A 27,588-nucleotide genomic window follows, 5' to 3' on the forward strand; every position below is an offset into this window, starting at 1 on the left:
TCAGACAGGTTGGTCTCCATCTTGAATATAGATATGGTGTGTACAAGTTTCAGGAGGGATGTCTTTCATACCCTCATAACCCCATGCAAAGGCATCAAGATGGTTTCCAAGAAATTCACAAGCTTCTCTTATTGAGAAGGGTCCAAGTCTGAACTGATATACAAGGATTTACCTAGACTAATCTCAACAAGATTAGTGTCAGGATCCACCGTACACAAAGGTGTCACTGTAGGTGGTGATGATGGAGGTAGAGAGTCATATCCTTCCTGAAAATATAGACTAAAAATCTGACTTAATGACTCAAAATTAGGCATGGTGTCTAGATTGTTTAGGAAGTCTTGAATCTCACCCTCTTGTGAGGACTCAGCATTCTGATGTATATATGAAACAGGTTGGGTCTCCTCATCACTACTATATTCTAACCATAAATTGTCTCGGAGCTCCTGAATAGATATAACAGGTGGACATAGGGTGACTTTCTTTCTAGAATCTCCATGGGAAATACACATATCACCAAAACAACATCCAATATAAGCATCATCCATAGAAAGCCATGGTCATCCCAAGATCAAGGGATTTCCTCCTACAAGATTCTTTGGTTGAAGCACAATTAAATCTGTGGGATATTCCCAAGAATCTAAGGAAATGATCACATCATCTAATACTCCTTCTGGCTTGATTTTAGATCTATCTGCCAGCTCAAGCACAGTGGGTGTAGGACAAATATGGACCAATCCAATTTTATCCATGGTTTCTTGGTCATAACATTAATGGCTTCCCATAGGTCTATAAGTACATTGGAGACAAGGACATCACCTATCTGAACAAAGACAATAGGGTTTCCAGGGTCGGTATATTTTTCCATGTTCATACATCTCATCATTAACTCTGCTGCTCTACCAACAAATTGAATGGTTTGGGGTTCCAATCTTCTCCTCCTTTGCTTCTTGAGGTAGAGTTCCCTAATCATTTTTGTACAGATGGGGATCTCTTTGATATTTTGGAGCAAAGGTACCTTTATAAAAAAGTTCCTAAGCTCAAAATCCAGGCTAGACTTGGGAATGAGGCCTTTCTTCTCCACAACTAACCTCTCTAGATAGGGAGGTAGGTTGGAAGAAGATGACAAGGGATCAGAATGTATAGGGATAAGTTGAATGGTGTCATCTATCCTAGAATGGTCAGGAGTTTCCTCCTCTCCTTTCTTATCGTTAATTAGCATGGGCCTTTTGATTTTCTGAGGTTAACACTTTCCTTGATCTCAGTTGGAGATCATTGACTCCAACTGGTCTAGTCTGAAATCTTGATGAAGAAAGCGGGGTCATAGAATGGATCATTTTTACTGATTTATTATTAAGATTGGGTAAAGGTTGAGCAGGCAGCTGAGAAGGTCAAAATGGTGGAGGTAAATGTAATGGTGGCATAGGTTGACTTAGCTGAGGTAATGATGGTTGAGGCATTGGGTAAGGTACATATGTAGGAGGATATGATTGCATCAGTGCATGATAGGAATTATGTGAATGATGTGAATGGTTTGGCCCTCTCCATCCTTGTTGCCAAGATTGGGAGGGTTGTCCATATTGATATTGATTCCCATGTTTCCAATGGTGAGAGTGACCAATGTTAAGATAGGAATATGAGTGTGCATTATAACAAAAAATATGTGGTGGAGATTCAGGAACCACACCTGCACTTACCTGAGGCCAATTTATTCGTGCTCCCATTGCATGTAATGATTCAAATTCAGGTTGTCCCCCTTCAAATACAACTTTCAGCCCTGGTACGGAGGGACATTTTTTCATGGCACGATTATCTGCACAAATTGCAAATTTATTAGTCTCTTTAATATCTAGAGGATAGTCTCTTAGAGGATGCTTTCTTCTACATCTTGAATAGAAAATAGACAATGTTTCTTGCTCTTCTACAAGTTTTTTTCTGAAACTTCAAAGAGTCTATTCGTTTACTAACAGTATTCATTATTTCAATTTTCATATTGTCCATTTTTTTTCTAATCCAATAATCATAGCATCAGTAGATTCAGTTTTCCTATTTTTATTCTGAATTCATTTAACGGATCTATATTGGTTCTTCGATAATTTCCTACACAAGTCACAGATCTGATCAAAAGGTTTTTGAGAAATATCCCCTTGTCCTAATAGATTTATATTATTCCTAGACTCATTAGTAAGTCCACGTAAGAACAAGGTTCTAATAGTACCTATATCAAATTTTTTCTTTGACCTTTGGAGAATATACATGAATCTCTCCAAATAGTCCTCTAGCATTTCATCATCATTTTGCACAATAGTAAAGATTTCATCTTGGATATCTCTAGTTTTACAATATTCCTGATATTTTGATAAAAACACTTTCTTCATTTGCTCCCAAGAATTTATAGTGTTTCCTCCTAGTCCCATGAACCAAAAGAGTGTTGCATCCTTGAGAGTTGCAGGAAACAACTTTAACTTCTAGGCATCAGATAAGTAATCATAACTTCTACACAAAATATCAAACTCAAATAAGAAAGAGTCTAGATCTTCATGTACCTTACCATAGAAATGAGGAAGAGCTGATGGTGAAATATTTTTCATTTGTGCTTGTATATTAGGATTCACAATAGGGAATCCAAAAGTAGATTGTTCCTCATTTACCTGATTTTCACCACTTCCTTCTACGTGGTCTTCATACCTGCCATTTTTGTTCTTCCACACGAACTGATCTTAACAGACTAAGAAGGTTGATTATGGATTCCAACAATCCCCTTCTTCCCCTTTATGGGTTGTGTCACACCTGAACTACTGCTACCAGACCTTGGGTGGACTGTTCCTGCATGATGAGTCTAAGTTTGTTTGGAATTTCTGCCTACAAAAGAAGGCCCAATATGAGTTTTGGTTTCATATTTGTCAGTGTTTCATTGGCCCCTAGTGGGCTTCAGACCCCTACCCCTTTTAGGCATTCATTTCAGAAAAAATGACAAATGAAATTCAAAAAGCAAAATATGCAATTTTTAGAAATAAAGCGGAACCTATGAACTCCTTCAAACAATAGAAGCACACTACGAAATAATTATAGCAGACTTACCCCTATTGCAAAAAAATGGAAAATTAGTACCAATTCAAATCGCCTCCCTGGCAACAGCTCTAAAATGTTGGGTGCAGGAATTGTGCTTGAGTAAGCTCCTCAACACTTAATTGTCAACCTGAGGGTTTCGTGAACTTAGAGATGAAGCACAGGCAATGCCAGAAATGGTATGAAATTTTCCTATTTTTAATCCTACTTCTTGAAGGGAATGTTTTGCAAAACCGGATAGAAAAAAATTGGAAAGGCAATTTACACCAAGGCAAATCTAGTGCTAGAATGTAAAAGACAATTTACAAGTAAATCAAGTAAAGAAATTCCACACAACAAAAACAATCTTAAATGCTGAATGAAATGCTATGTTAATATCTAGATGGATGATAAGTATTCTGACAAGTGGGCCCTTGCATATTTCTGCCTTTCTTTTAATCTTTCTCCCACACAAACAGCCTATCCTTGCATAGTTGCAATCTTGCTTGCACTAGTGTAGGTACAATATTTCTGTGTAAGAGTATATTCAATCTTCCTTACTGAAGACTTATGTCTAACTAAAGGTGATCTAAGCCTCAGGGCTTGGAGCACTCTGTTCGGTGTGAAGAGACTTGCTCTTGCCATGAAGCAGGGTTCCCTTTACTCAGTTTCCGGTTTGCTTTTGAAAGCTAAAAAGATATGCTGAAAAGGAATTGCAACTGTAATGAAATTCTAAATTAACTAGCTGCGAGAAAGAAAATGCTTCAACTCATCAAAATTTATAAGGGAAATAAACTTCATGAGATAAAACACTTACAAAAGAATCAATCAATAGCCTAAGTACTTTGCATGTGTCAACCAGTTTTGGTACTTCACCCACAATAATGATATTCTTTCCAAGTATAATTCGGTAGTTAAGATAACAGCTTCTAGATCTTTTCAAAGATGAACTTTTAATACCAAAAATAGTTACTTGATTTATTGATTCATTCACTTGCGAAATAATGGGAAATAAAATGCAGGTGAGTGATTTAATGTTTGCTGCAACGAATGACTGAGTGCGGTGCAAGCAACAACACGCACTAGTGAAGGAAAGAGTTCCTCACACAATCTGCTTCGAAAATGAATTAAAACAGAAAGCAAGAATAAAGTAAATGCGTAAAAGATATCTTATAAACAAAAATGAACACAAATACTCTGCAAACTACGGATCCATTCCACACATAGGCTACAGAAGATAATTTAATTCAAAACTCAAAGATTAATGATTAAACTATTTCATCACATAGCTGCTATGACATAAACACACTGTCTTCCCAAATCACGAAAGTGAGAGGGGTCAATGAGTTGGGTTGGTCGGGCCCTGGCCAACCAACTCGTTCCCCTTCTAAGGAACGAAAGCAATCAACACTTCAAATAACACATCAAAGATGAAATTACACACTGTGTGTGCAAACCATACTGATCCTCTTGTATTTACTTGATTCAGCAAATTACATTACGAACCAATCCAACCCCAGAATGAGGCAATAACTAGATTACATAAACCAAAATAATAACCGATGGTTCACTCGCTTTCCTATCTATGATTTACATCATATATATCCTTCGGCTCTAAGCCGTTTACACTAATTACAGATAATTGTCGTTCAGGCCTCTCGGCCGAACAGACTTAGAAACCAAATTACAAACTTGGCCAATGGTTATAACAACACGAGCTTCATTGGGCCATGATCTATCTTTGGAGAAAAATCCTTGGATGCACGCCACCTACTTCAGTTTATCAGTAGTTAAACTCAGAGTTGAAGATCAAGATCCGTCGTCATGGAAGATAGCTCTCGAAATCTCAGACAGTGGCAATGAACGAATCTTCCTGCACTAGTCAACTCATACATTATTAACACTGCTTTCCATGATTACTTTTAGGAAATCAATATGAGTTGCAAGAATATGTAAATAACATGAAATATACATAAAAAGATTAATAAAGTGTTGTAGCAATCTTAATGTAAACTATGAGCATGTGGAGGAAAAGGGTAACCATCTTGTACTAGTGCAGGGAAGAAGGGTCTTGTATTAAGGTAAAACAGAGGTTGGTATTAATGGAAATGGGGTAGAAAATAGGGCAATTTAGGATACCAACATTGGCTGACGTGAAGATCTCGTCCTTAGTGAAGCCACCCGATGGTGTATGACTGTGGATGTGTTGTAGTCTTTAGGCCCATCTACTTCATGACCTCCATTGAAATGATTTTCTCTTGGCTCCCGCCATCAAAAATGAACTAAAATGGAGAACCCTTCACCCACATCTATGAGTGGAAGAGGTGTTCCCCCTCCTCTGGATCTTCAGGCTCAATCTTTTGGATCCTGGTGGTAGCCATGGTAGCACTGGGCTCTACATAAATTATCTTCTTCCCTTTTTCAGTTCCCTTATCAAGTTCTGTTTCAGGGTTGGAACATGTGTCTGATTCATAAGCCTTTTACTTGGCCACGAGTGACTACTTGGCCTAACACTCACTTGTATTGTGAGTGGAACTCTTCTGGAACTCACACCACTTTCCCGTGTCCTTCTTTATCTTCATGGTGTTGTTCTTTTCTTGCGGCTTTGCCAGGTTGTCCTGGGTAGCCCTGCCTTGGCTTGGTCCTTTATTCTGTGGTTTGGGGGTGCCTTTTCCTTTCTTTGGATTTGCAGATTCAAAGTCCCGCTTATTTTGTTTAAACTTTTCCTCAATCTTGATAGTGTACCGATACGCCATGTCCAGCGAGGAAATGTCCAAAAAATCCATCATGTCCTAGATGTACTTGTGTAGACATCCATGGTACTTGAGCACCAAATTCCATTTAGTGTCCTTGATACCTAGCTTCGTGTGAAGGGTATGGAAAATATTTGTGAACTCCGACATATCTTGGTCCCTTCCCTACCCTAGCATGGTCCACTTTATGTATTTATCTTCATAGTTCATGATAGGGTAATATTGTTCCTTGATGGTTCCTTTGAAAGAATCCCAAATGGGTGCAGTTGAAAATAGCCAGGGTTCACTCTCGTCCTTTTGTTCACAGTAGGTTTCCCACTAGTCCTTGACGTGTGGGGCGGCTTTGAGAAGTGCAAAAGTAATCTTTTCCTAATTGGAAAATTCATGGACTGAAAAATATAATTCCAATAGATTTAACCATTTATCTATGGTGTCTACATATATCAGGCCTTCAAATATGGGAATATCAAAGTTAACTTGTACCTTAAAAGGAGTGGTACGTCCAAAGTGGCTATTAGATGAAGATGCATCATCTGTGGGTAATCGTCTAAGGATCTGGGCAAATTTATCCATCACCGCATCCCTCTTGTCACTCAAGGGCTTCCTCAAGCAACATTTTGAAAGAATCTCCGTTTGGCTATCATAATACCTCATTTCGAAGATCTCAAAGTGGAGGCCGAAACCAAACTAGAAAGCCAATTTGGGATGTTTCTATCTTTCCGTTTTCCCTAAAAACTTCGTTCAGGGCCTCAAAACAACTCTAGAAGTTCAAGACCCAAAAAAATAGCAAAAATAGTAAACCGTGCTACAATTAAGGAAACTGAAAATTTGAAAGAGATAGTGTTAGGTGTCCAAGTGGAATAGGTGGGTGGCCACCAATATCCACCTGGATCATGAATAGATTATATATATGAGTGTATGAAATTTTCATGTGGATAATATATAGATGTGACTGGAAAACTCGAGAGGGGAGACCCTAGAAGAATTTTTCTAACTATTAGACAGTTAAGTGGTTATGATTCTTGATTTTATTTCCTTGGGAATAAAATGATCTCAGTGGAAAGGAAGTGGGTTCTGACCTTTTTCCAATTTTACCTGAGAAAGGGAAGGAAGACATAATATCTAACCAAGAGAGTGCAGTTGTGTGTTGCAGATGGACCAAACTTCCTGAGCTGGGCTAGACCCAATGGAATACTCCATATAGGAAAACTTGGACCGGACTCAGAGGAGAGTCTCGAGGTCTACAAGTTGATTCATATTGAAAACTACTCTGGTAGTGGAAAGCTTGGTGGGGAGATTCAAACATGATTACGGATCTCATTAGAAGGGTGAAGGGTGCTCTTATTCTTGAGTTTTATGGACTATTTATTAAGAAGATAAGTATTTTCTTTATGCAGAGTGATAAAGTAATATATGTGTGTATATAGTCGTTTGTGTTGTGAAATATTTTAATGATTCTTAAAAAATTATGGTGAGATTTAGTACAGAGACAAAGTATCTATTTAGATGAAAAATTGGGAAATGCTGGTAATAAGTCAAAGGTTTCATGTAATGTGAGGTAAAAACCCCAAAAAAGATAGGTTAGGCTAGAACGGGGGTCGTTGTTTCCACTGGATAGTCTGGCCTCCAAAGAAGATCTAAGGGCCAAATGGTCTGGTGGAACAATAGACTGTAAACAACTAACTCATTGGATTTAAATGGAACCCGAAACTAAAGAAGACAATGCAAGTTGACTGGTATAGTAGTGGGTTGAAACAAATTGATAATATCATAATAACCCTCGAGAATTAAACAATTTAAACCACATTAGAATGTAAAATAACAGATAGCCATTTTCAGTACTGACATTGAGTAAACTAAATTTACAGCAGACAAAACTGATCATTCAACATAAGAATGCATAGAGCATGGAATACATTTCATAACTACTTTTGTAGCACAACAAACAAGAATAGAGAAATCACAGGAAGAAACCTTGTAATTAACTGATCTCATTTCAAGACAAATAAGCAACATATCCGTGAACAATACAAGATAGTATGAATCCTTTAAATTGAAATCAAGAAATACTTCTCATAAACTTTCAACGAAGAAATATGTATTAACTACAAATAACTATTATAAAGGCCTTGCGACTAGGTTCATCCAATTCTAACGAGAACATTCCAAAACAAAAGCATCATTATCATTAATTCTAAATTATAATTGGGTTGTAAAACCCCCAAATGTTTTACAGAGACCTCTCTAAATGTAACGATGAAACCCCAAGTTCATCGACAACATTCCTATAAAGGCAATAGCTGAAACAAATTTACTGGTTCCATTAAGGACTCTACAGGACTTGATGGGTTACAAACCCTTGAACCTAATAAAAATGACAACCATGAATTCTAGCTCTAACACTGAAGCATTGAAGGAGCCCAAAGCAAGAAAAACTTCTAGCTATAATGTGTTCAACCCTAGCAGGCTTCTACAAGTACCTAGTAAACGAAGTCAGCATTAAAACCCTCCTTTGGAAGAAGTCCTACTAAGATTTTGAGCCACCAAGAAGAGGGAAGACATATATATAGAGAGAGACAATCCATGTCCAAGGAGACAATCAAGCTTAACAGAAACTGAAAATAAGTCGGCAATATTCAATAAAGGTAAAAATTGCAGAAGTCTGAATTAGGTCACCTGTGGAAACTGGTGAAGCTTTCATGCCAAAGGAACCTATGAAAGAGAATGATTTCCTTCTCAGGGTCATCATGAAGAAAATGATAAACTGAAGAAAAACAAATAGTGTCCATGGCCACCACCAATTACCTGTAGTCGTTTTCCCTACACCTACACAATACAATAGTAGTCTGTCGGAACCTATCAACATTGCAGAAAACTTATTTAGAAAAAAAAAAAAAAAACTAACCTACTAACTTCTGACTGTAACAAGTTTTTTGCCATACCTGAGAATGGTGGAAGAGAAAACAACACCAGACATGGAGATACTATATGCATAAGGGCAAATCGATAACGTTGTTGCAAACTGGCTTCATCCTCCAAAAACAACAATAGAGTGAAACTTGAGGGAGGGTTTAGGAGGGGGTAATATGCTAACCATCTCTCCATTCATCATAGCCATCAAATCAAGAAAGAAATCAATGGTGTGGATGCTCCCAAATGTCCTTTGCTAGTATTTCCAGGTATCAGTCGAGAAGCTTCAAGAGGAGCATGACTTATAACCCAAAGTTGCCATTAAACCAAATTTGACATATGATAGCTAGATTTTATTAACATATTACCATTATACATTAGATTAACAACATTAAAATGTGTAAGGTTGTATTGGGCAAAATTAACAATTAGATTGTTAGACCCCTATACTACTAGTGTAACCCCCTATTGTTATTAGTACAACCCCCTTATTATATTGTTGTACCCATGTAGTCCCCATAGAAGCCCACTATTGTTATTATTGTGCCCCATAGAAGCCCACTATTGTTTTTTTTCCAGTGGAAAAATCCGTAATTTTCATTAGATAGAGAAAATTACATATTGTAGATGCGTTTGCATATGCTATAATCTGAGTCTGTGGGAGACTCTGTGCTGTTTAGATACACCACGCAGGGTGATCTGCTTTAAAAACAAAATTTGTTGTTTATATACTGTTATATATCTATTTTCGCCTGTACATAGGCCTCGCAGGACCCCTTTCAGTGTGATATCTCATATATATACTATCAAAAAAAGTTCAAAAAATTACATTTGTATGTTCTTTTCAATTACATTTGTAAGTCAGGGGTTGGGAGCCCCCTGTTGCTGCTGATCCATATACGATCGATGGTAATAACGAAATTCATCAGCCCCCCTCTGCTCTTGTATTATCCAATCACATCTGGGTAGTGACGCAGCCTCCTTGGATAGTTGATCAGCGTTGCTGTTATGTTCCCTGTAAATGTGATTACAAGAGATATTGTTAAATTCCGCCTTGAATGTATTCACCTCATTTAGAATAATGCTGAGTGTGTGTATGTGGCAAACTGAAATGCTATTGAACCAATTAATGATAATCTTTGAGTCCCCAAATATGTTCAAATTGAAGCACTGTTGTCTCAATGAGAAATACAATAGGTGACAGAGCGAAATGAGTTCAACGACATTGTTGGTGCTGGTGAGCTCCAGTATTGTAGCAATAATGCTACAACTCCTGGGGCTTCCTGTCTCTCATTTTATCAACCCGGTAGTTCGTACAAACTTGGAAGCGACGGTGCTATATGCACAAGTACTAGCTCTTGTCGCAGCTGTCACTTGGTCAGCTGGCACAAGTCCGCTAGGGCTCAAGCCAACTTCTATAGGCTCTCAGAAGAAGCTTGCTAATTGATGGACGAAAGCTAATCTCAAAGGAAAGCTACTTTACTTGACAAAAATGAACTGAAAGCAAATCAAAGCATGTAAACCTAGGAAACCCTAATTTAACTAGTCTGACCTCTACAATGCAAGGAATGTAAATGCAACTTCTACCAATGCTGTCATTACCTCTAATAAGTGAAAATGCATGGATCTAAACTACTTGCATCATGAAAGTTATGTTTTTGTATTTTTCCTTTAGGTGAATGGAATGGTTGTGCTCTTGTGCTAACTAGGGTTTGGTTGTGCAGATGGGATGGAGAAGGAAGGAAAGCGTGGGACAGGTTGGGGAGGCTAGGAGAGGTCCCTAGGGATCCTTAGCGTCCACCCACAGAGGTTCCTCGCATTCAGATGCTCAGCAACCGAGAGAGTGGCCTCCTACAGGATGGCTGCAGGGGATCCTACAGGATACTCTAGTTTCTACAGGATGTCTACAAATGGCTACAGGATGACCTACCGTGAGTGTTTGGAGTGATGGAGGAGTAATGGAATGGTAGGAGGAGATGTGTAAGGTAGGAATAAGGCTGGTGATGGCTTCAGAAGTGGAAGAATAGGATGGGAAGTGAGTGTAGGGAGTAGGTTGGAAGGTAGAGGGCTATGTCAATGAAAGGGGTAGAGAATGGAAGTACGTGAGGAGTGAAAGACTTTGGGAGATAACAGAGCGGAGCAGGGGTCAAAGATATGTTTGCATGCGTGATCAAGATGGAGGACGAAGTGATGGAACGAGAGAGAGAGCAGTGTAAGTGAAACAAATGCTTATGACTGTCACTAAACCAAAAATGCATTAACCTAAACTACCTGTGCTTGTAAATTCAAAGAGCAGCAATCTAAACGCGAAGGAGAATGTGCATGAAGCTGTGGTAAGGGAGTGTGGTGCAGGTGTGAATCATGTGGAAGCATCTAACGTAACGTGACTGTGTTTGCAGCAATCATGGAATAAAGAAATGCGTATTTTTGGTGGTTAGTCATGGACTTCACTCCAATCCCAGATGAGACGGCAGTGAACCTTAACAACCTTTTTGTTGGAGCTCCAATCGATTATATCTATCCTCTGCTACACTAAGCAAGTGAAAACAAATTCATCATAAGCAACTCCTATCTAACTCATGAAAAAGACCAACTTAACAACCTGTAATTCGAATTGCATGTGCAAATGAAAAGCTCAAAGTGCTGAAATGAAATGGAAACAACACTACAGCAGAGGGGACCTATGGCTCTCAGGTTGGGCCCTAACCTGAGAGCTATAGTCTCCTTAAGAAAACTCAGAACTAGATCAGAATCTGCCTTCTTTATTCATAATCTGATATCATGCCAAATTGGCTTACAAAAAGGAACAAAAACTGAGCTGTGCTCCAAAATTACAATAGCAATACGAGAGTTTCAACAACCTATCTAAGGCTAAGGCCTCTATACTTATACAAAAACGATGATCCAACAAGTGTCCTTGATTTTAGGAGCTCGGCTGTCCAACTAGAGTTTAACTGCTGATCCTGTAGGACGGTCATAACTGCTGTTCCTGTAGAGCAGTTTATAACTGTTGTTCCTGTAGAACAGCTGGCTGCTTCTAAGCTCGGAGGGGAGATGGATTGGAGCTCGGAGTTCTTGGTGGGAATCACGAGGAATGTCCCCAAGACCGTGGACATCCTCTCCTAAAAGTCAGCAGTGCCACCTCATTGTCTCCTTGTCTCCTTTTTCGTTGTCTTTTGCTCCCTTTTAATGCCAAAACCTGGGATCACAATGCATTAGTCACGTAAATAGAGTGCCTACCCTTCTTCCTACAAACAACATGAATAAACTAAGAAATGCATGCATAAGCAATAAAAAATGAATGGTTTGAGCAAGTAGAATAGGCCAAAATGAGCCCAAATTGTACCAAAATTGGGGCTCATCATCACCCCCCAGCTGAACCATTTGCTCATCCTTGAGCAACCTTGCTCCTGCTCCTTGTCCTTGGCCGAGGACTCGAGACCGGAACAGGCTCTTTCTTTTCTGCTTTTGATGGCCCTGCCTTCTCTGCCCCTGGTGGTGACGAGGGTGATGCTTCCTTCCCCTTTTCTATTTCCTTGAGTCGGGCTTCGGAAGGCGACTGGCCTATCTTTCGTGTCCAGGAAGTTATTTTTGGGCTCCCCTTTTCGGGGGTAGCTGATGTTTTAGAGGGGGTCCTTGCACTGGGTGAAGTAGGGACATCCCCTGAAGTGGTTTGGCTGCTGGGTGGAGGTTGTGGCTTGCCCGTGGTCATCCTCTTGCTTCTCCTGGCTTCAGGTGGTAGAGGGGTCTCCCTCTCCCTTTTCTCTTTCGGTTTTGGAGGGGTGCTGAGGGCAGCCAGTGCCACTGCTGCCTCCTTTTCGAGGATGCCAGCCTTCTCTTTCTTGCGTTTTGCTCTCTCGGAGCTCCTTGTAGAGGGCCCCTCCTTTTTAGATTTCGGGCTTCCTGTGGAAGACCCTGCTTTGCCCGCTTCCGGGCCTCTTGTAGAAGATTCTTTCTTTATCTTCGGACTCTCTATAGGAGGCTGTTTCTCAATGACCTTCGGGCCTCTTGTAGAAGCCCCTCTTTCCAATCTCGGGCTTCTTGTAGAAGCCTGTGTCTCTGTCTTCGGGCTTCCTGTAGAAGCCTGTGGTTGCACTTTCGGGCTTCTTGTAGAAGCCTCTTTCTCCTTTTTTGGGCCTCCTGTAGAAGCCTTGGTCGTTGCTCTTGGGCTTCCTGTAGAAGCCTGCTCCTTACTGATCTTCGGGCTTCCTATAGAAGCCTTTGTCTTTGTTTTCGGGCTTCCTGTAGAAGCCTGTTTTTGTGTTTTCGGGCTTCCTGTAGAAGCCTGTGTTTGAGTTTCCGGGCTTCCTGTAGAAGCCTGTTTTTGCGTTCCGGCAGATGCAACTCTCACCACCTTTTCTTGCTTGGCTGCATGGATTTTGCTTTTGGCTTTGACTGCAGGAGCTGACGAGGTGCTTGGGCTGGCAGGAACCACCTCAGTTTTGACTGCCCTGCTTTTCAACCTCTTTTCCCTTGCTGACAGGATGGGGGTGTCCTCTTTTGCTCTGTCATCCTTTCCCTCCTCCTTCTCCTTTCGTTCTTTCTTCTGTGTTGGAGTCGGGACCTTTTGGCTTTTCCCTTTCTTACTCTTGGCTACGGGCTCTTCTTCTTCACCGCTAGAGGACCCCGTTTCTTCAAGCAACATTTTTATGTCCCCTTCTCTTGTTAAGTTCCTAAATGATTCCCATGCGAGGGGGACTTTATATGAGTGGAGAGCATCCTCCACAAGCAATTTTATCAACCCATGATGGGCTATCTGATCAGGGATTCCGTCCTTGAGCTTTGTAGAGCACTCCATCAAGGACTGCAGTAAAAAGTAAGGAATGCTCAGCCTTTGTGCTGCAGGGAGGTCAATCTGGTGTCTTAGTTCATTGAGCAGCCTGAAGTGATACGCATATACGATGCTGTAACGACCCTCACAGGTGATATATTTCATAATTTGCAAACTGACTTCGTTCCATGGTGGCAACAGGCTTGTCCTTTTCACCCCATTTTTGTCCTCTCTGAATGATTCTTCAGGTGGGAAGAATTCCTTCTTTGCTTGCTGGCTCTACTTCCGCTCTTCTTTATCCCACGGCAAACCCATGGGCAGTTCTGTGATTCGACTTATATGCTCTGGGGTGAGTTGGAGGCTGAGACCTCTAAAGCTTACCGTGGCCAGTGTCTGGGATTTAGGCTTCAATGCCTGCAAGAATTCCTCGGCTACTTCATCATCGTAGCCCTGTAGCTTATCACAAAAAGGCATCCATTGTGCTCTAGTGAAGAGCTCAACCACTGCCGGGTTTCTCCTTAATGCATTTGAATCAGTGGGCTCTCGCCTGATAAACCCACCAGGCATGATGAACACAGTGGTTTTGACCAAAGGCGGTAGATACAAAGGAAATTCGGTCTTATAGACAGAGCATGCAATGAATTCACAGACCCCAGTCTAATTATACTGTTATCCTGTAGAAGCGATAGTATAGGCACGGCAATCCAATATTTTTTTTTATGACCAGACTGTGAATAATGACCTTGCCACCTTTGAAAGCCAATTGCGGAAGGAGTTCCAGGGTTACCTCTTTTCTGCCACCTTTTCTTACGTGAAGACTTCACCTTCCTGGAGAGCTGCGTTCCTGTAGAAACTGCTTCCTGTAGGACTGTGTTCCTGTAGAAACTGTTCCTGTAGGAGCAGTGCGCAGGCTTCGGGGAGAACGGTAGTTGGACTGCGGTTGAGGTGCGCTTCACTGGTGTTCAGTCGGCCGAAAGCTTGGCGTATCAACATGCAGAGGTATTCAGAAGAGTTACTCAAGTTTTGAAGTGGAGGTGGATGGATATACATGCACAATCTAGCCGATTAGATTTTGAATCGGCGCAGCTCGTGGCGCGGAGGGTGAGCTGTCCCCGCCTGACCGTTGGGTGACATCACCCATCATCCGCCTGCACATTCACTTGCTGCCGCATTCATTCCCATAGATCTGCCGCCGCCCTTTTCGGTTAAACTCGTTTCTCAGTTGACGGGACTGATCTTCACGTGTGTGCTGCGTGTTCCCTTTGTCGTGGCTGCCACCCATCATCTGACTATCCCTTCACTAGCCAACGTGGCCAGTCAACTGGCCTTACGGCCGCTCAACCATTCATTTCTACGCCATGCAAACAAATCAAAGTAATACTCATGCGATTTGACGGAAGGAAGGATTAGAACACTTACCTGCGCGCGTCTGCACATGATTTCCAGTTTTTGGACGACGGATCTACCTGCTGCATGTGGCTTACACAGTCCCGGAGGCTCGTGGCTACAGGATGCTGGCGCTGTAGTGGACGCTCTGGTTGCATGCACCCGTGTTTTGTTTGCAGATGGCTGGGCGATGAATGGTATCCACTCCTGCAGGTTTGACTGCTACAGGATTCCCGCGGGGTGCCTTGTGACAGTCTCACCCCCTTGGGTGCATGCCACTTGACGATGGAGATGACCTGCTAATCGCGCTCCCGAAGCTTCTGATGCTTGACATGGACATGGTATGAGCTCTCGGTGTTCATTTTTCTCTGACAACTGATTTTTTTCCACGAGAACTCATTGATCTGGTTTGCTGGTGCAGGGATCTTAGTTGCATGGTGACGAGGATGGTGGAGCAAGGTATCAGCGTCGTGCATGGGCCCAAAAGAGGCTTGCATGCGTCCACACCAATCCGTAGTCATCAGATCTGCTTATGAAACGCATTCTGGCTCGTTCTGAGCTTCTACAGGAAGTTTCCTGTAGAAGTACAGAGCTTCCTGTAGACAGGCAGCTCTTCCTGTAGAAATTTTCACCTTCCTGTAGAAAACCTGTGCCTTCCTGTAGAAAGACAGCAGTTTCCTGTAGAAGATTCAAACCATGATAAAATTGCACATACCTTGAAAAACGTAAGCGTTCTTGGAGGAGGAGCTTGTGAGGTGTCCTGGCTGCATGAGAAGGACCTTTGACTTTGACTTGAGAGGCTTCCTCTCCTCCATAGAACACCTGCAATCTGCATGCAAATTCCACATAATGACTTATTGATCTTGTTTTTTCTTTTTGTTTTTTTTTTTTTTTTTTGAAAGATAGCAGGGGCGCCTCAATGAGGTTTTCACCCCTACCACCTGCCTTAAGCGCCTCAGAGAGGTTTTCACTCAAGGATCTTTATCTCTTTTTTCCTTTTTTTTTGTTTGAAAGATAGCAGGGGCGCCTCAATGAGGTTTTCACCCCTACCACCTGCCTTGGGCGCCTCAGAGAGGTTTTCACCCAAGGATCTTTATTATTCATTTATTTATTTATTTATTTATTTTTATTTTTTTTTAGATGCTTCAGGGTGTGCCCAAAACAGGGGCAGGACCCTTCTCTATGACCAATACTGCTTTCTCCATAGTTTTGATGAACTCTTGTCTTGAGGGAGGCTTCCTGTAGATCTTCAATCGATGCCCATTGACAAGCATGGGAATGGCTTCCTCATCAATGGTTCGAATGAGGACAGATCCATTGTCATGACACTTTTCCACTGAATATGGTCCTAGCCATCTAGTTCTCAACTTCCCCTTGAAATCTTTGTATCTGGAATCATACAACAAAGCCCAATCTCCCGGCTGAAATTGCTTGTCATGGAGATGTTGGTCATGCCACACCTTCCTCTGAAGTTGAACCACTTATGAGTGAAGGAGGGCCTGCATGCGGTGCTCATCCAGTCCATTCAGCTGCAATAGCCTTTCTTGTTGTGCATGGCTGAGATCTAGATCCAGCTGAGCTGCCATCCTCAAAGTGTTATACTCAAACTCAATGGACAGCAAAGCTTTCTTCCCATAGACCAGCTCATAAGGTGTGAAGCCGGTGGTGGTCTTCCAAGTGGTGTTGTAAGCCCATGTGGCTTCAACCAGGCGATCTGCCCAGTCCTTTTTGCTGCTGCTCACCACTTTAGTCAAGATCCCTTCTAATGCTCTATTGGTGACTTCCACCTGCCCATTTGCTTGAGGATGATAGGGGGTGGAAGTCCTATGCTTGATCTTGTGATGAGCTAGTAGATCTTCAACCAAGTTGGATGTGAACTGGCTCCCTTGATCGGTCACCAGCTCTCTTGGGTAGCCAAACTTGTAGAAGATGTTCTCTCTTAAGAACTCGACCACCTTCTCTTCTGTTGCTGCTTTGATTGCTTTAGTCTATGCCCACTTTGTCAAGTAGTCAGTACACACAATGATGTAGGATCTCTTCCTCGAAGAGGGATTGATTGGGCCCACAAAGTCCATGCCCCACTTCTCAAATGGCTCAAGAGTCACTTGAGGTTGGAGAGGCATCTCATCCCTTTGGGTCGGTTTCCCCATTCTTTGGCATTGGTCACACTGGCTGACATATCTTCTGACATCTTGATGAAGTGTGGGCCAATAGTAGCCTGCCTGCAGGATCTTGAAGGCAGTTCTCTTTGCTGCAAAATGTCCTCCACAAGGCCCATCATGACAGGTGAGGAGGATGTCAAAGACTTCCTCTTCCCTTACACAATGCCTTAAGATCTGATCGGGGCCAAGCTTGAACAGATTGCCCCCAATCCATGTAAATGAGGCACTCTTTCTGATGATTTTGCTCTTCTCTTTTGAAGAGAGGTGCGGAGGGAACTGAGCTGAAACAAGGTAGTTTGCTATATCAGCAAACCATGGAGAGAGTACTGAGATAGCAAACAGATGCTCATCAGGCATCTGGTCATCCACCGTCCCATCTTCATCTGCAGAGAAATCCAATCTAGACAAGAAGTCAGCAACAACATTTTCTCTCCCTGGTTTATCAACAATGGTTAGATCAAACTGCTGCAATAAAAGTAACCATCTAATAATACGAGCATTCACATCTGGTTTATTCATCAAATATCTAATAGCAGCATGGTCAGTATGTACAAAAGTCTGGTAACCAGTAATATAATGTCGGAACTTGTTCAGTGCATGAACCATAGCTAAGAATTCCTTCTCGGTTACAGTGTAATTCAGCTCTACTTTGGACAAGTTTTTGCTAACGAAGTAAATGGCATATGGAAGTTTTTGCTCAACTTGTCCTAAGGCTGCACCTATGGCTTTGTTCGAGGCATCAGTGTGGATGTGGAAAGGTAGGGCCCAGTTTGGACCTCTCAAGATTGGTGCTGACACCAACTTGTCCTTTAACTCATTCAAACTCCTCTGACAATCGTCAGTCCACTTAAACTCCACATCTTTTGCCAACAGACCAAACAATGGTGAGGCTAACTTGCTGAAGTCCTTAATGAATCTCCGGTAGTATCCTGCTAATCCCAAGAAACTCCGGACATCCCTTACTTTTTGAGGAGGTGGAACCCTCTTGATGAGAGCAATTTTGTTAGGATCCACCTGCAATCCTTGGGAAGAAATGGTATGGCCTAGCACGGTCCCTTCAGTCATTAGGAATTCACATTTTTCAGGGCTGAGGGACAAGTTCATCTCGGTGCATTTGGTTAGGACCCTTCCCAAGTTGGACAATGCTTCCTGGAAGTTGGCCCCATAAGGAGTAAAGTCATCCATGTATATTTCCACTGCATCATGGACCAACTCCGAGAAGATGCTCAAGACAGCTCTCTGAAAAGTAGCAGGAGCATTGCATAGCCCAAAGGGAAGGACTCGGTAGGCAAAGGTACCCCAAGGACAAGTGAAGGTGGTCTTATCTTGGTCTTCTGGGCTGATTTGGATTTGATTGTACCCGCTAAACCCATCCAGGAAAGAGAAGAACTTCTTTCCTGCCAGTCCATCCAACACTTGATCTATGAAAGGTAGAGGGAAATGGTCTTTTTTGGTAGCTTTGTTTAGCTCACGGTAATCTACACAGATCCTCCACTTCCCATTCTTCTTGGGAACCAACACTAGAGGGGACACCCATTCACTATCTGAGATGGGGTAGATGAATCTGGCATCTAACAGTTTCTGCAATTCTTCCTTGACAATGTCCTTAAGGGCTGGATTCATTCTCCTCTGGGGTTGCCTAACTGGTTTACAATCCTCTTTGATGTATATATGATGGGTACAGACCGAGGGATGGACTCCTTTCATCTCCTTATAGCTCCAAGCAAAAGCATCTAAGTGGCTGGCGAATAGGCTACACAACTCCTTCTCCTGGGAAGGAGATAGGGAGGAGCTGATCTTTAATGCTCTCTCAGGGCCGAACTCCACACTTTTGACTCTGGGAGTGACAGGGCTGGTTGTACAAAGGTCCACTAAGGTGCTAGCTTGGGCATCCTCCACCAACTTCTCTAAAGATAGTGCACTGGAAGGTGGATCCTGGATCAGGGTCTCAATCAAATCATCCTCGGTTGGGGGATTTCTTCTAGTGGTATCTAGGGTACACAGAGGTGCTGAATACACCTCGTCTTCTTCTCCTTCCTCCAACCAGAGTGGTAAATCATGCTCTAAATAAGGTTGGGCAGGAGGGTATAGGACTAGTTGCTTGGACATGGGACCATTTTTGATGGTCATGTTTCCTGCCCGACAACTTATGTACGCATCTGCAGTAGCTAACCAAGGCCTTCCCAAGATGAGAGGATATCCAGTAAGCTTGGCCTTTGGTTGCAGAACCAGGAAGTCTGCAGGGTATTCCCAAGAATCAATAGAGACCAAGACATCCTCCACAATCCCTTCGGGAGTCACGATGGAGCGATCTGCTAATTGCAGTACTGTCGAGGTCTTCCTCAAGGAACCCTGAAGATTGAGTTTAAGCATGGTATCCCTGGTCATCACATTGATGGCTACCCCCAGATCAATCAAGGTGTGGGGGATAATGGTGCCATTGATGTGAACATCTACTACAGGACTTCCAGGATCTAGGTACTTCGGGCAGATGACTTTTCCTAACATAAGGTCAGACAACTGTCCTATGACATTGATAGTTGAGGCATCTTTCTTCCGTCTGCTTGGGTGTTTGAAACACTTCTCCTTAATCAGCTTGTTATATATTGGCACATCCTTGATGGCTTGGAGAAGTGGGATTTTTACACACAACTGCTTGAGCTCACCCAAAAGCTCATCTTCTTCTGGGTTAGGTTGTGTGGTGGCTATTAGTCTCTCAGGAAAGGGTGGAATAGGCTTTGGTTCACTCTCCTGATGGTTTTCCTCATCCTCTAGGGGAGGAGGTTGGCGATCTGGAAGAGTCTTTCCAGATCTAAGATTGATCTCCTGGATATCCACAGCATAGGTAGGGCATGAGGTCTCCCCAGTATATACCTGCTGAGCCTGTCTATTGTTGGGGTTCGGGTTCGGTTGAGCAGGCATCTGAGGTTGCCTTGGAGGAGCAGGAGGTAAAGGCTGAGGTTGAACTGGTGGTGGAGGCAAAATGGCAGGAGGAGTGTTGTATTGGGGCCTCCACCCCGACTGAGGAGCACTCCATTGAGGCTGCGACTGGGTATGTGAGTGATATGGATGAGAAGTAGGTTGAGTAGGGTACTGAGGTGGATAAGACCATGGAGGAGGCATGGACCAAGAAGGATGAGCAGGGGGACCCCAGGAAGGCATGGGAGTCGAGTGGTTGGGGTTGTAATAAGCTTGAGATGCCCCTTGCATCCCCTGCTGATAAGGTCTAGATCCTTGAGGCCTCCTTTGGTTGATGAAGTAGAGAGGTTCAGTGGGGGCTTCGGTTCCTTGGTACATGGCTTTAAACCCAGGTAAGGTTGGACACTGATTTTTTGGGTGGTCCTCCTCACAAACGAAACACACTTCAACCGAATGCAATGGACATTCGTTCTTAGGGTGTCTTCTGGTGCACCTAGGACAGAAGACAGCCAAGGTTCTCTCAGCTTCTTCTTTCTTCTGCTGGATCCTGAATGTGTCTAGCTGCATGGCAATGGTCTATCTCACCTCACTCTTAAGATCTTCTAATTGGTTTGTAAACTCATGTTTGGAGAAAGGGACACCAGTGGAGAGGAGATTTCCTCTACCTCGTTTTCTAGCTGCCCTGGAATGATTTCGAAACACAGTCTTGATGTCCTCATAAGGCAGTTGGTAAATGTCCCCCCCAGCTAACATGTGAAGGGTGTCTAAGAGATCTTCAGGGACTCCTCGGAGTAGAACCAACTTGAGGGATTCAGGGTCAAGTGTGCACCTGGCCCGTTTATAGCTAAGTTGGAACCTCTCCTCATAATCCTCTAAAGACTCATCATTCCCCATGGTCATTCGAAAGATCTCTCCCTTGGTTTCCTTGGACCTACAATAATCCCTATACTTGGTATTGAAGGCTTGCTGCATCTGAGCCCAAGTAGTGATGCTATTCCCAGGTAATCCCATGAACCAGCGTAGTGTTGCATCCTTAAGAGTGGAAGGGAAAAGCTTCAGCTTTTGCTCATCTTCAGTATAGTCATAGGTTCTACAAAGGATAGCAAACTCAAACAAGAAGGTATCAGGATCCTCAGTGGTCAGTCCATGGAAGTGAGGCAAGGCGGAGGGGCTAATGTTTTTCATTTTCATATCTCCAATGGTCTCTCGGATGGGGAAAGCTCCTTCTATTCTCTCATCTTCTCTCCTATTATCAGCCATGGCTTCAGATGGAGTGGTCTCTAACTCTTCTTCTTCTATAGGGTCTTGGTATATCTCAGGATGTTCACCTATAGGTTCCTCTGGGTCACTGTCACCAAAGAAGAGAGAAGGGTGACTCAGTGATGTGGTGGGGGTGTTTGGTAGGAATTTGCCTGATCTATCTCGGTTCCTACGAGGCATGAAATGGAAAGGACTTTTATTTTTTTTGAGTGCTTTTGCTTTTTCTTTGGTACCTGCAAAACTGAAACAAAGTGATCTACAACTAACTATATTGCTCAGAATTGGAAAGCTAATCTAGGAAAGCAAGAAATATTAGTCTAGGAAAGCAAGAAATATTAATCTAGGAAAGCAAGAAATATTAATCTAGGAAAGCAGGAAATGCTAATCTAGGAAAGCAGGAAATGCTAATCTAGGAAAGCAGGAAATGCTAAGCTACTTTTGCAGAATGGAAATGAAATAAACTACTGAGCAGAAGTAAGAGTACGAAAGTAGAAGAAAAGCAACAATTACTAATACTCTGACGCTTCCCCGGCAACGGCGCCAAAAAGATGGTGAGCTCCAGTATTGTAGCAATAATGCTACAACTCCTGGGGCTTCCTGTCTCTCATTTTATCAACCCGGTAGTTCGTACAAACTTGGAAGCGACGGTGCTATATGCATAAGTACTAGCTCTTGTCGCAGCTGTCACTTGGTCAGCTGGCACAAGTCCGCTAGGGCTCAAGCCAACTTCTATAGGCTCTCAGAAGAAGCTTTCTAATTGATGGACGAAAGCTAATCTCAAAGGAAAGCTACTTTACTTGACAAAAATGAACTGAAAGCAAATCAAAGCATGTAAACCTAGGAAACCCTAATTTAACTAGTCTGACCTCTACAATGCAAGGAATGTAAATGCAACTTCTACCAATGCTGTCATTACCTCTAATAAGTGAAAATGCATGGATCTAAACTACTTGCATCATGAAAGTTATGTTTTTGTATTTTTCCTTTAGGTGAATGGAATGGTTGTGCTCTTGTGCTAACTAAGGTTTGGTTGTGCAGATGGGATGGAGAAGGAAGGAAAGCGTGGGACAGGTTGGGGAGGCTAGGAGAGGTCCCTAGGGATCCTTAGCGTCCACCCACAGAGGTTCCTCGCATTCAGATGCTCAGCAACTGAGAGAGTGGCCTCCTATAGGATGGCTGCAGGGGATCCTACAGGATACTCTGGTTTCTACAGGATGTCTACAAATGGCTACAGGATGACCTACCGTGAGTGTTTGGAGTGATGGAGGAGTAATGGAATGGTAGGAGGAGATGTGTAAGGTAGGAATAAGGCTGGTGATGGCTTCAGAAGTGGAAGAATAGGATGGGAAGTGAGTGTAGGGAGTAGGTTGGAAGGTAGAGGGCTATGTCAACGAAAGGGGTAGAGAATGGAAGTACGTGAGGAGTGAAAGACTTTGGGAGATAACAGAGCGGAGCAGGGGTCAAAGATATGTTTGCATGCGTGATCAAGATGGAGGACGAAGTGATGGAACGAGAGAGAGAGCAGTGTAAGTGAAACAAATGCTTATGACTGTCACTAAACCAAAAATGCATTAACCTAAACTACCTGTGCTTGTAAATTCAAAGAGCAGCAATCTAAACGCGAAGGAGAATGTGCATGAAGCTGTGGTAAGGGAGTGTGGTGCAGGTGTGAATCATGTGGAAGCATCTAACGTAACGTGACTGTGTTTGCAGCAATCATGGAATAAAGAAATGCGTATTTTTGGTGGTTAGTCATGGACTTCACTCCAATCCCAGATGAGACGGCAGTGAACCTTAACAACCTTTTTGTTGGAGCTCCAATCGATTATATCTATCCTCTGCTACACTAAGCAAGTGAAAACAAATTCATCATAAGCAACCCCTATCTAACTCATGAAAAAGACCAACTTAACAACCTGTAATTCGAATTGCATGTGCAAATGAAAAGCTCAAAGTGCTGAAATGAAATGGAAACAACACTACAGCAGAGGGGACCTATGGCTCTCAGGTTGGGCCCTAACCTGAGAGCTATAGTCTCCTTAAGAAAACTCAGAACTAGATCAGAATCTGCCTTCTTTATTCATAATCTGATATCATGCCAAATTGGCTTACAAAAAGGAACAAAAACTGAGCTGTGCTCCAAAATTACAATAGCAATACGAGAGTTTCAACAACCTATCTAAGGCTAAGGCCTCTATACTTATACAAAAATGATGATCCAACAAGTGTCCTTGATTTTAGGAGCTCGGCTGTCCAACTAGAGTTTAACAGCTGATCCTGTAGGATGGTCATAACTGTTGTTCCTGTAGAGCAGTTTATAACTGCTGTTCCTGTAGAGCAGTTTATAACTGCTGTTCCTGTAGAACAGCTGGCTGCTTCTAAGCTCGGAGGGGAGATGGATTGGAGCTCGGAGTTCTTGGTGGGAATCACGAGGAATGTCCCCGAGACCGTGGACATCCTCTCCTAAAAGTCAGCAGTGCCACCTCATTGTCTCCTTGTCTCCTTTTTCGTTGTCTTTTGCTCCCTTTTAATGCCAAAACCTAGGATCACAATGCATTAGTCACGTAGATAGAGTGCCTACCCTTCTTCCTACAAACAACATGAATAAACTAAGAAATGCATGCATAAGCAATAAAAAATGAATGGTTTGAGCAAGTAGAATAGGCCAAAATGAGCCCAAATTGTACCAAAATTGGGGCTCATCAGGTGCCCACTCCTAATCCCATCTTTACTTTGTAAAAATGGTGTTCATTGATGTAAAGAATGAAGCCCCCTCCACAGCCCTGTTGATTTGCAGCCCCATCAAAAAAGGCCCAGGGGGTAGCTTTATCAATGCTGGGAGGTGGGTGTGTGCGGCGTTCTCTAGGAGGAGTAGGGTCCAGCAGTTCATGATATGCAGAGATAATTCGAGCTTCAATGTGTGGCCAGCTCACAGATTTATTATCGAATATGTACCGGTTTTGTGCTTGCCAGATAGACCAGCTGACAATCAAGGGAAGACACAGTAGTTTTTTCCCATTGTTCCTTCCAGACCAGTCCTCCCATGCTCTAAGAATATCATTGCCAGACCATAAACCCGTGAAACCGATAGATGTGGATAAGTTCTGCCAGAGTGTTTGTGTTGCCGCACAGAGTAGGAAGATGTGTTCCATGGATTCCGATTCTTGCTTACACAGTATGCACCATGTTGATCCAAAGATAAATTTGTGTGTCAGATGCTCCCCCGTGGGCACTATGTCTTTAAGAATGCACCAGAAAAAAGTCTAGTGCGCGGGGGTGCAGTAAGCTTCCAGATGTGACACCACCAATTCATAATCGGATCTGGTTGTTTGTGTTGTATCAGTGCGCAATATCCAGCCTTTGGGGAGTATATACCATTGTCTACCAGGCTCCAAACTAATTCATCAGGCCCCTCTTTTAATCTGATGTGGGATTCCAGGAGAGCTTGAACATAATCTTGCCATTCTTGGTGCCATCGAGGAGGAAGGTCGATCTGCTGTGCCGATTTCCAAGCTTGTGAAAATATATTCGAATTTTGTTGGTCTGCTATGTGTGAGAAAAACATGATCCCATGTGCATGTAAATATACAATGAGATCTCTAGATAGGATATGTCTTCCTCCACATCCGATCCACGGATCCAGCCCTATCCTGCCCAAGGATCCATCATTAATTCTCCATGCCAGGTTGTCTCTAATAAGGGGGAGGGAGTGGATCAATGCCTTCCATACAGATGAACAACCCATCGACGGCCAAGAGGGAAGACGAGCCCAGTCCAGCAAGTTTTGTGGCCAGATGTATTTATGGTATGTGATGTGAGTCCATAGATTCTGACCTGTCAACAAAGTCCAACCCATTTTGGCAGCTAGGGCTTGGGCAAATTGGGGGAGATCCTTCAGCCCCCATCCTCCCCATTTCTTTGGTAATGCGATTTTTTGCCAACTGATCCATGCAAATAATCTTTTGTCTTGATTCCCATTCCATAGGTATCTGTTACATAATTGCTTCAATCTGGATAAAATATTCCTGGGAATCCATGCAAGAGCCATCCAGTAAACTGGAGTAGCTTCCAGGACCGATTTGATAAGCACTAGTCTACCCATCCTGGACAAATATCTATGACTCCATATGGATAGTCTCTTCTCCAATTTTGCCACCAGCCAGACCCAATCTGCAATTTTGTGGCAAGTGGGCTTGAGCCAATAACCCAGATATTTAAGACCTCTATCCATGGGATGTATACTATAGGGGAAGACCTGGAGCGCAAATTGGGATTCCTGTACAGAGGTGCGGGTGAAGGTTATGGTGGATTTGGATTGGTTGGCAAGCATTCCAGTGGCGGATGAGAAGAGAAGGAGGATCTTGGAAAATGATCTGGAATCCCAGATGTTGCCATCAAGTAAAATAAGCACATCATCTACAAAAAGGAGATGAGTGATGTAACAGTCCTCAGTGATCTTGAGTCCACAGATATCTCCATCCCTTTTGGCAGATGCAATCAAACGACTCAGCCCCTCCATGACAATAAGAAAAAGAAGTGGGGATAATGGGCAGCCCTACCGAAGCCCCCTTTCAGAGTGAAAGAAGTGTGAGGCCGAGCCATTAATGAGGACACTGAAGGAGGGGGTGGTGATGTAGGCCATGATCCAAGAGATATAATTGTGAGGGAAGCCCAGATGAATCAGCATCATCTTAATATACAGCCAGCTAACCTGATCAAAAGCTTTGGATAAGTCAATCTTGAGGATGATGCTTTTAAGGTGTTTGGTCCAGATGGAGTGTATGGCTTCCTGAGCTGAACCTATGGCTTCATGGATCTGTCTGGACTCAAGGAAGGCGAATTGTTGAGGGGCAATATGCTTGGAGAGGATCGGCCTGAGTCGATTTGCAATAATCTTTGAAATAATCTTATATAGGCAGTTGCATAAGGAGATAGGCCTGTAATCATCAAAAGAGGATGGGGCGTCAGACTTAGGTATGAGAGCGATGAAGGTCGAGTTGATGGCATGGTATAGGGAACCAGATATTCTTCTTTCCTCCACTACTTGCAATAGGTCCTGCCCCAGTAACTCATAAAAAGCCAGGTAGAATTCGATGGTCCAGCCATCCGGGCCAGGGCTCTTATCTTTCTTGAACCATTTTAACGTGCCTTCAAGTTCACCAGGGCTGACTGGTGCAAAGAGCTCTTCTGCTTCCTCCTCATTGACAAACCTTGGAAAGTGTCTTGCCACATTAATGATGTCAGGAAGGTTTGCTTCGCGAGGACATTTGTAGAGGTTCCTGAAGTGTGAAGTACCAAGGTGGGCTAGCTTATCGAAAGTATCTGCAAGTCCTCCCTCTGGCAAAGGAAGATTCCATATGGTGTTAGATACCTTTCGGCCCTTGGCAAAATTTTGAAAGAACCTCGTGTTATCATCCCCAGCTTTTAACCATATAGCTCTACTCCTCAGCCTCTGGGATTCCTCGCGCTCCTTTAGGATGTTGGCCTTCTGTTTTTCAAGCTCAATCAGTCGGATCTTCTCCTCTGCAGATATGAATCCCAGGCTTCGATCATCAAGTAAAGTGCTCAGCTCAGCTTCAATATTAGATAGCTGTGTGGTTTCCCGGACATGTTTCTCCCTAGCCCATTTAATCGAGAGATGTTTGATCTCTGAGAGATTGTTGCAAAATCCTTTTGCAAAGGACTCAGCTCGGTTAATAGGGTTTGCATTCCAGAAGTCGGAAACCAACTTGATGTACGAAGGGTCGCTCAACCAGACATGGTTGAATTTGAATGGGGCTTTCGGCTTTTTGAAAGGCCCTTGAATTTCCAGATAGATGGGTGAGTGATCTGATACACCCCCCGAACCCACCCATTGTCTGTAGTGATGCAGCTATTGGAGGAGAGGTCCTTTCATTAAGAATCTGTCAAGTCTGCGAGCTAAAGCAGCATCACCCACCCTTCTGTTCCTCCAGGTGGGTAGCGGTTTCTGCATGGGGACATCAATGAAGTCGGTCTGCTCCAGTAGATTAGTCATATGGTCCGAGATGGCATCAATTTGGGCTGCAGATCCCCATGATTCTCTGAATCCTAGAGAAAAATTTAGATCCCCTCCAACAATAGTACGCTCAAAATTCATAAGGGATAGGTTTAGAAAACGCTGCCAGAACTGTTCCCTTTGATGACAGGGTCCATACACATTCACAATTCTGAGGGTCATACCTAGGTCCGCAGAGAAAATATCCAGACCCAAGTATCCCGATCCCCCCCAAGATGCATCAACCCTGATTGTTCGGGGGTTGTATCCTATAGCCAGACCCCCAGACCTCCCCACAGCATCTAGGGCTACAAATGACCAGCTCGGGATCAAAGATTGGAGAGAGTGGGAGATTTGTTCAGCCAT

The 27,588-nt window shown here is 43.0% G+C and overlaps 1 protein-coding gene across 1 annotated transcript; it reads right to left on the reverse strand.

Annotated features, from left to right (window-relative positions):
- LOC149223286 (uncharacterized) lies at nucleotides 1-27,588 on the reverse strand. The gene is made up of 4 exons (XM_089387857.1): nucleotides 27,145-27,588; nucleotides 26,355-27,078; nucleotides 1,695-1,810; nucleotides 1-153 (listed from the first exon to the last, which is right to left on the reverse strand). The coding sequence occupies exons 1-4, from the start codon at nucleotides 27,586-27,588 to the stop codon at nucleotides 1-3; spliced, it is 1,437 nt and encodes a 478-aa protein (XP_089243983.1).

The sequence above is a fragment of the Pinus tabuliformis genome, chromosome Q (genome assembly GCF_031772625.1).
Source record: "Pinus tabuliformis cultivar Carrire ecotype Pingquan chromosome Q, CPIR1, whole genome shotgun sequence".
NCBI lineage: Eukaryota > Viridiplantae > Streptophyta > Pinopsida > Pinales > Pinaceae > Pinus > Pinus tabuliformis.

What these genes read in the sequence shown, in the direction of transcription:
- LOC149223286 (XM_089387857.1), bottom strand. Translation starts at nt 27,588, where the DNA reads ATGGCTGAACAAATCTCCCACTCTCTCCAATCTTTGATCCCGAGCTGG. An exon ending in CAGCCCTGGTGAACTTGAAG is followed by an intron (nt 1,811 to 26,354) that starts GCACGTTAAAAT and finishes CAATTTGTGCAG; the next exon opens with ATAATCGTGCCATGAAAAAA. An exon ending in CACGAATAAATTGGCCTCAG is followed by an intron (nt 154 to 1,694) that starts GTAAGTGCAGGT and finishes CTTGTATATCAG; the next exon opens with TTCAGACTTGGACCCTTCTC.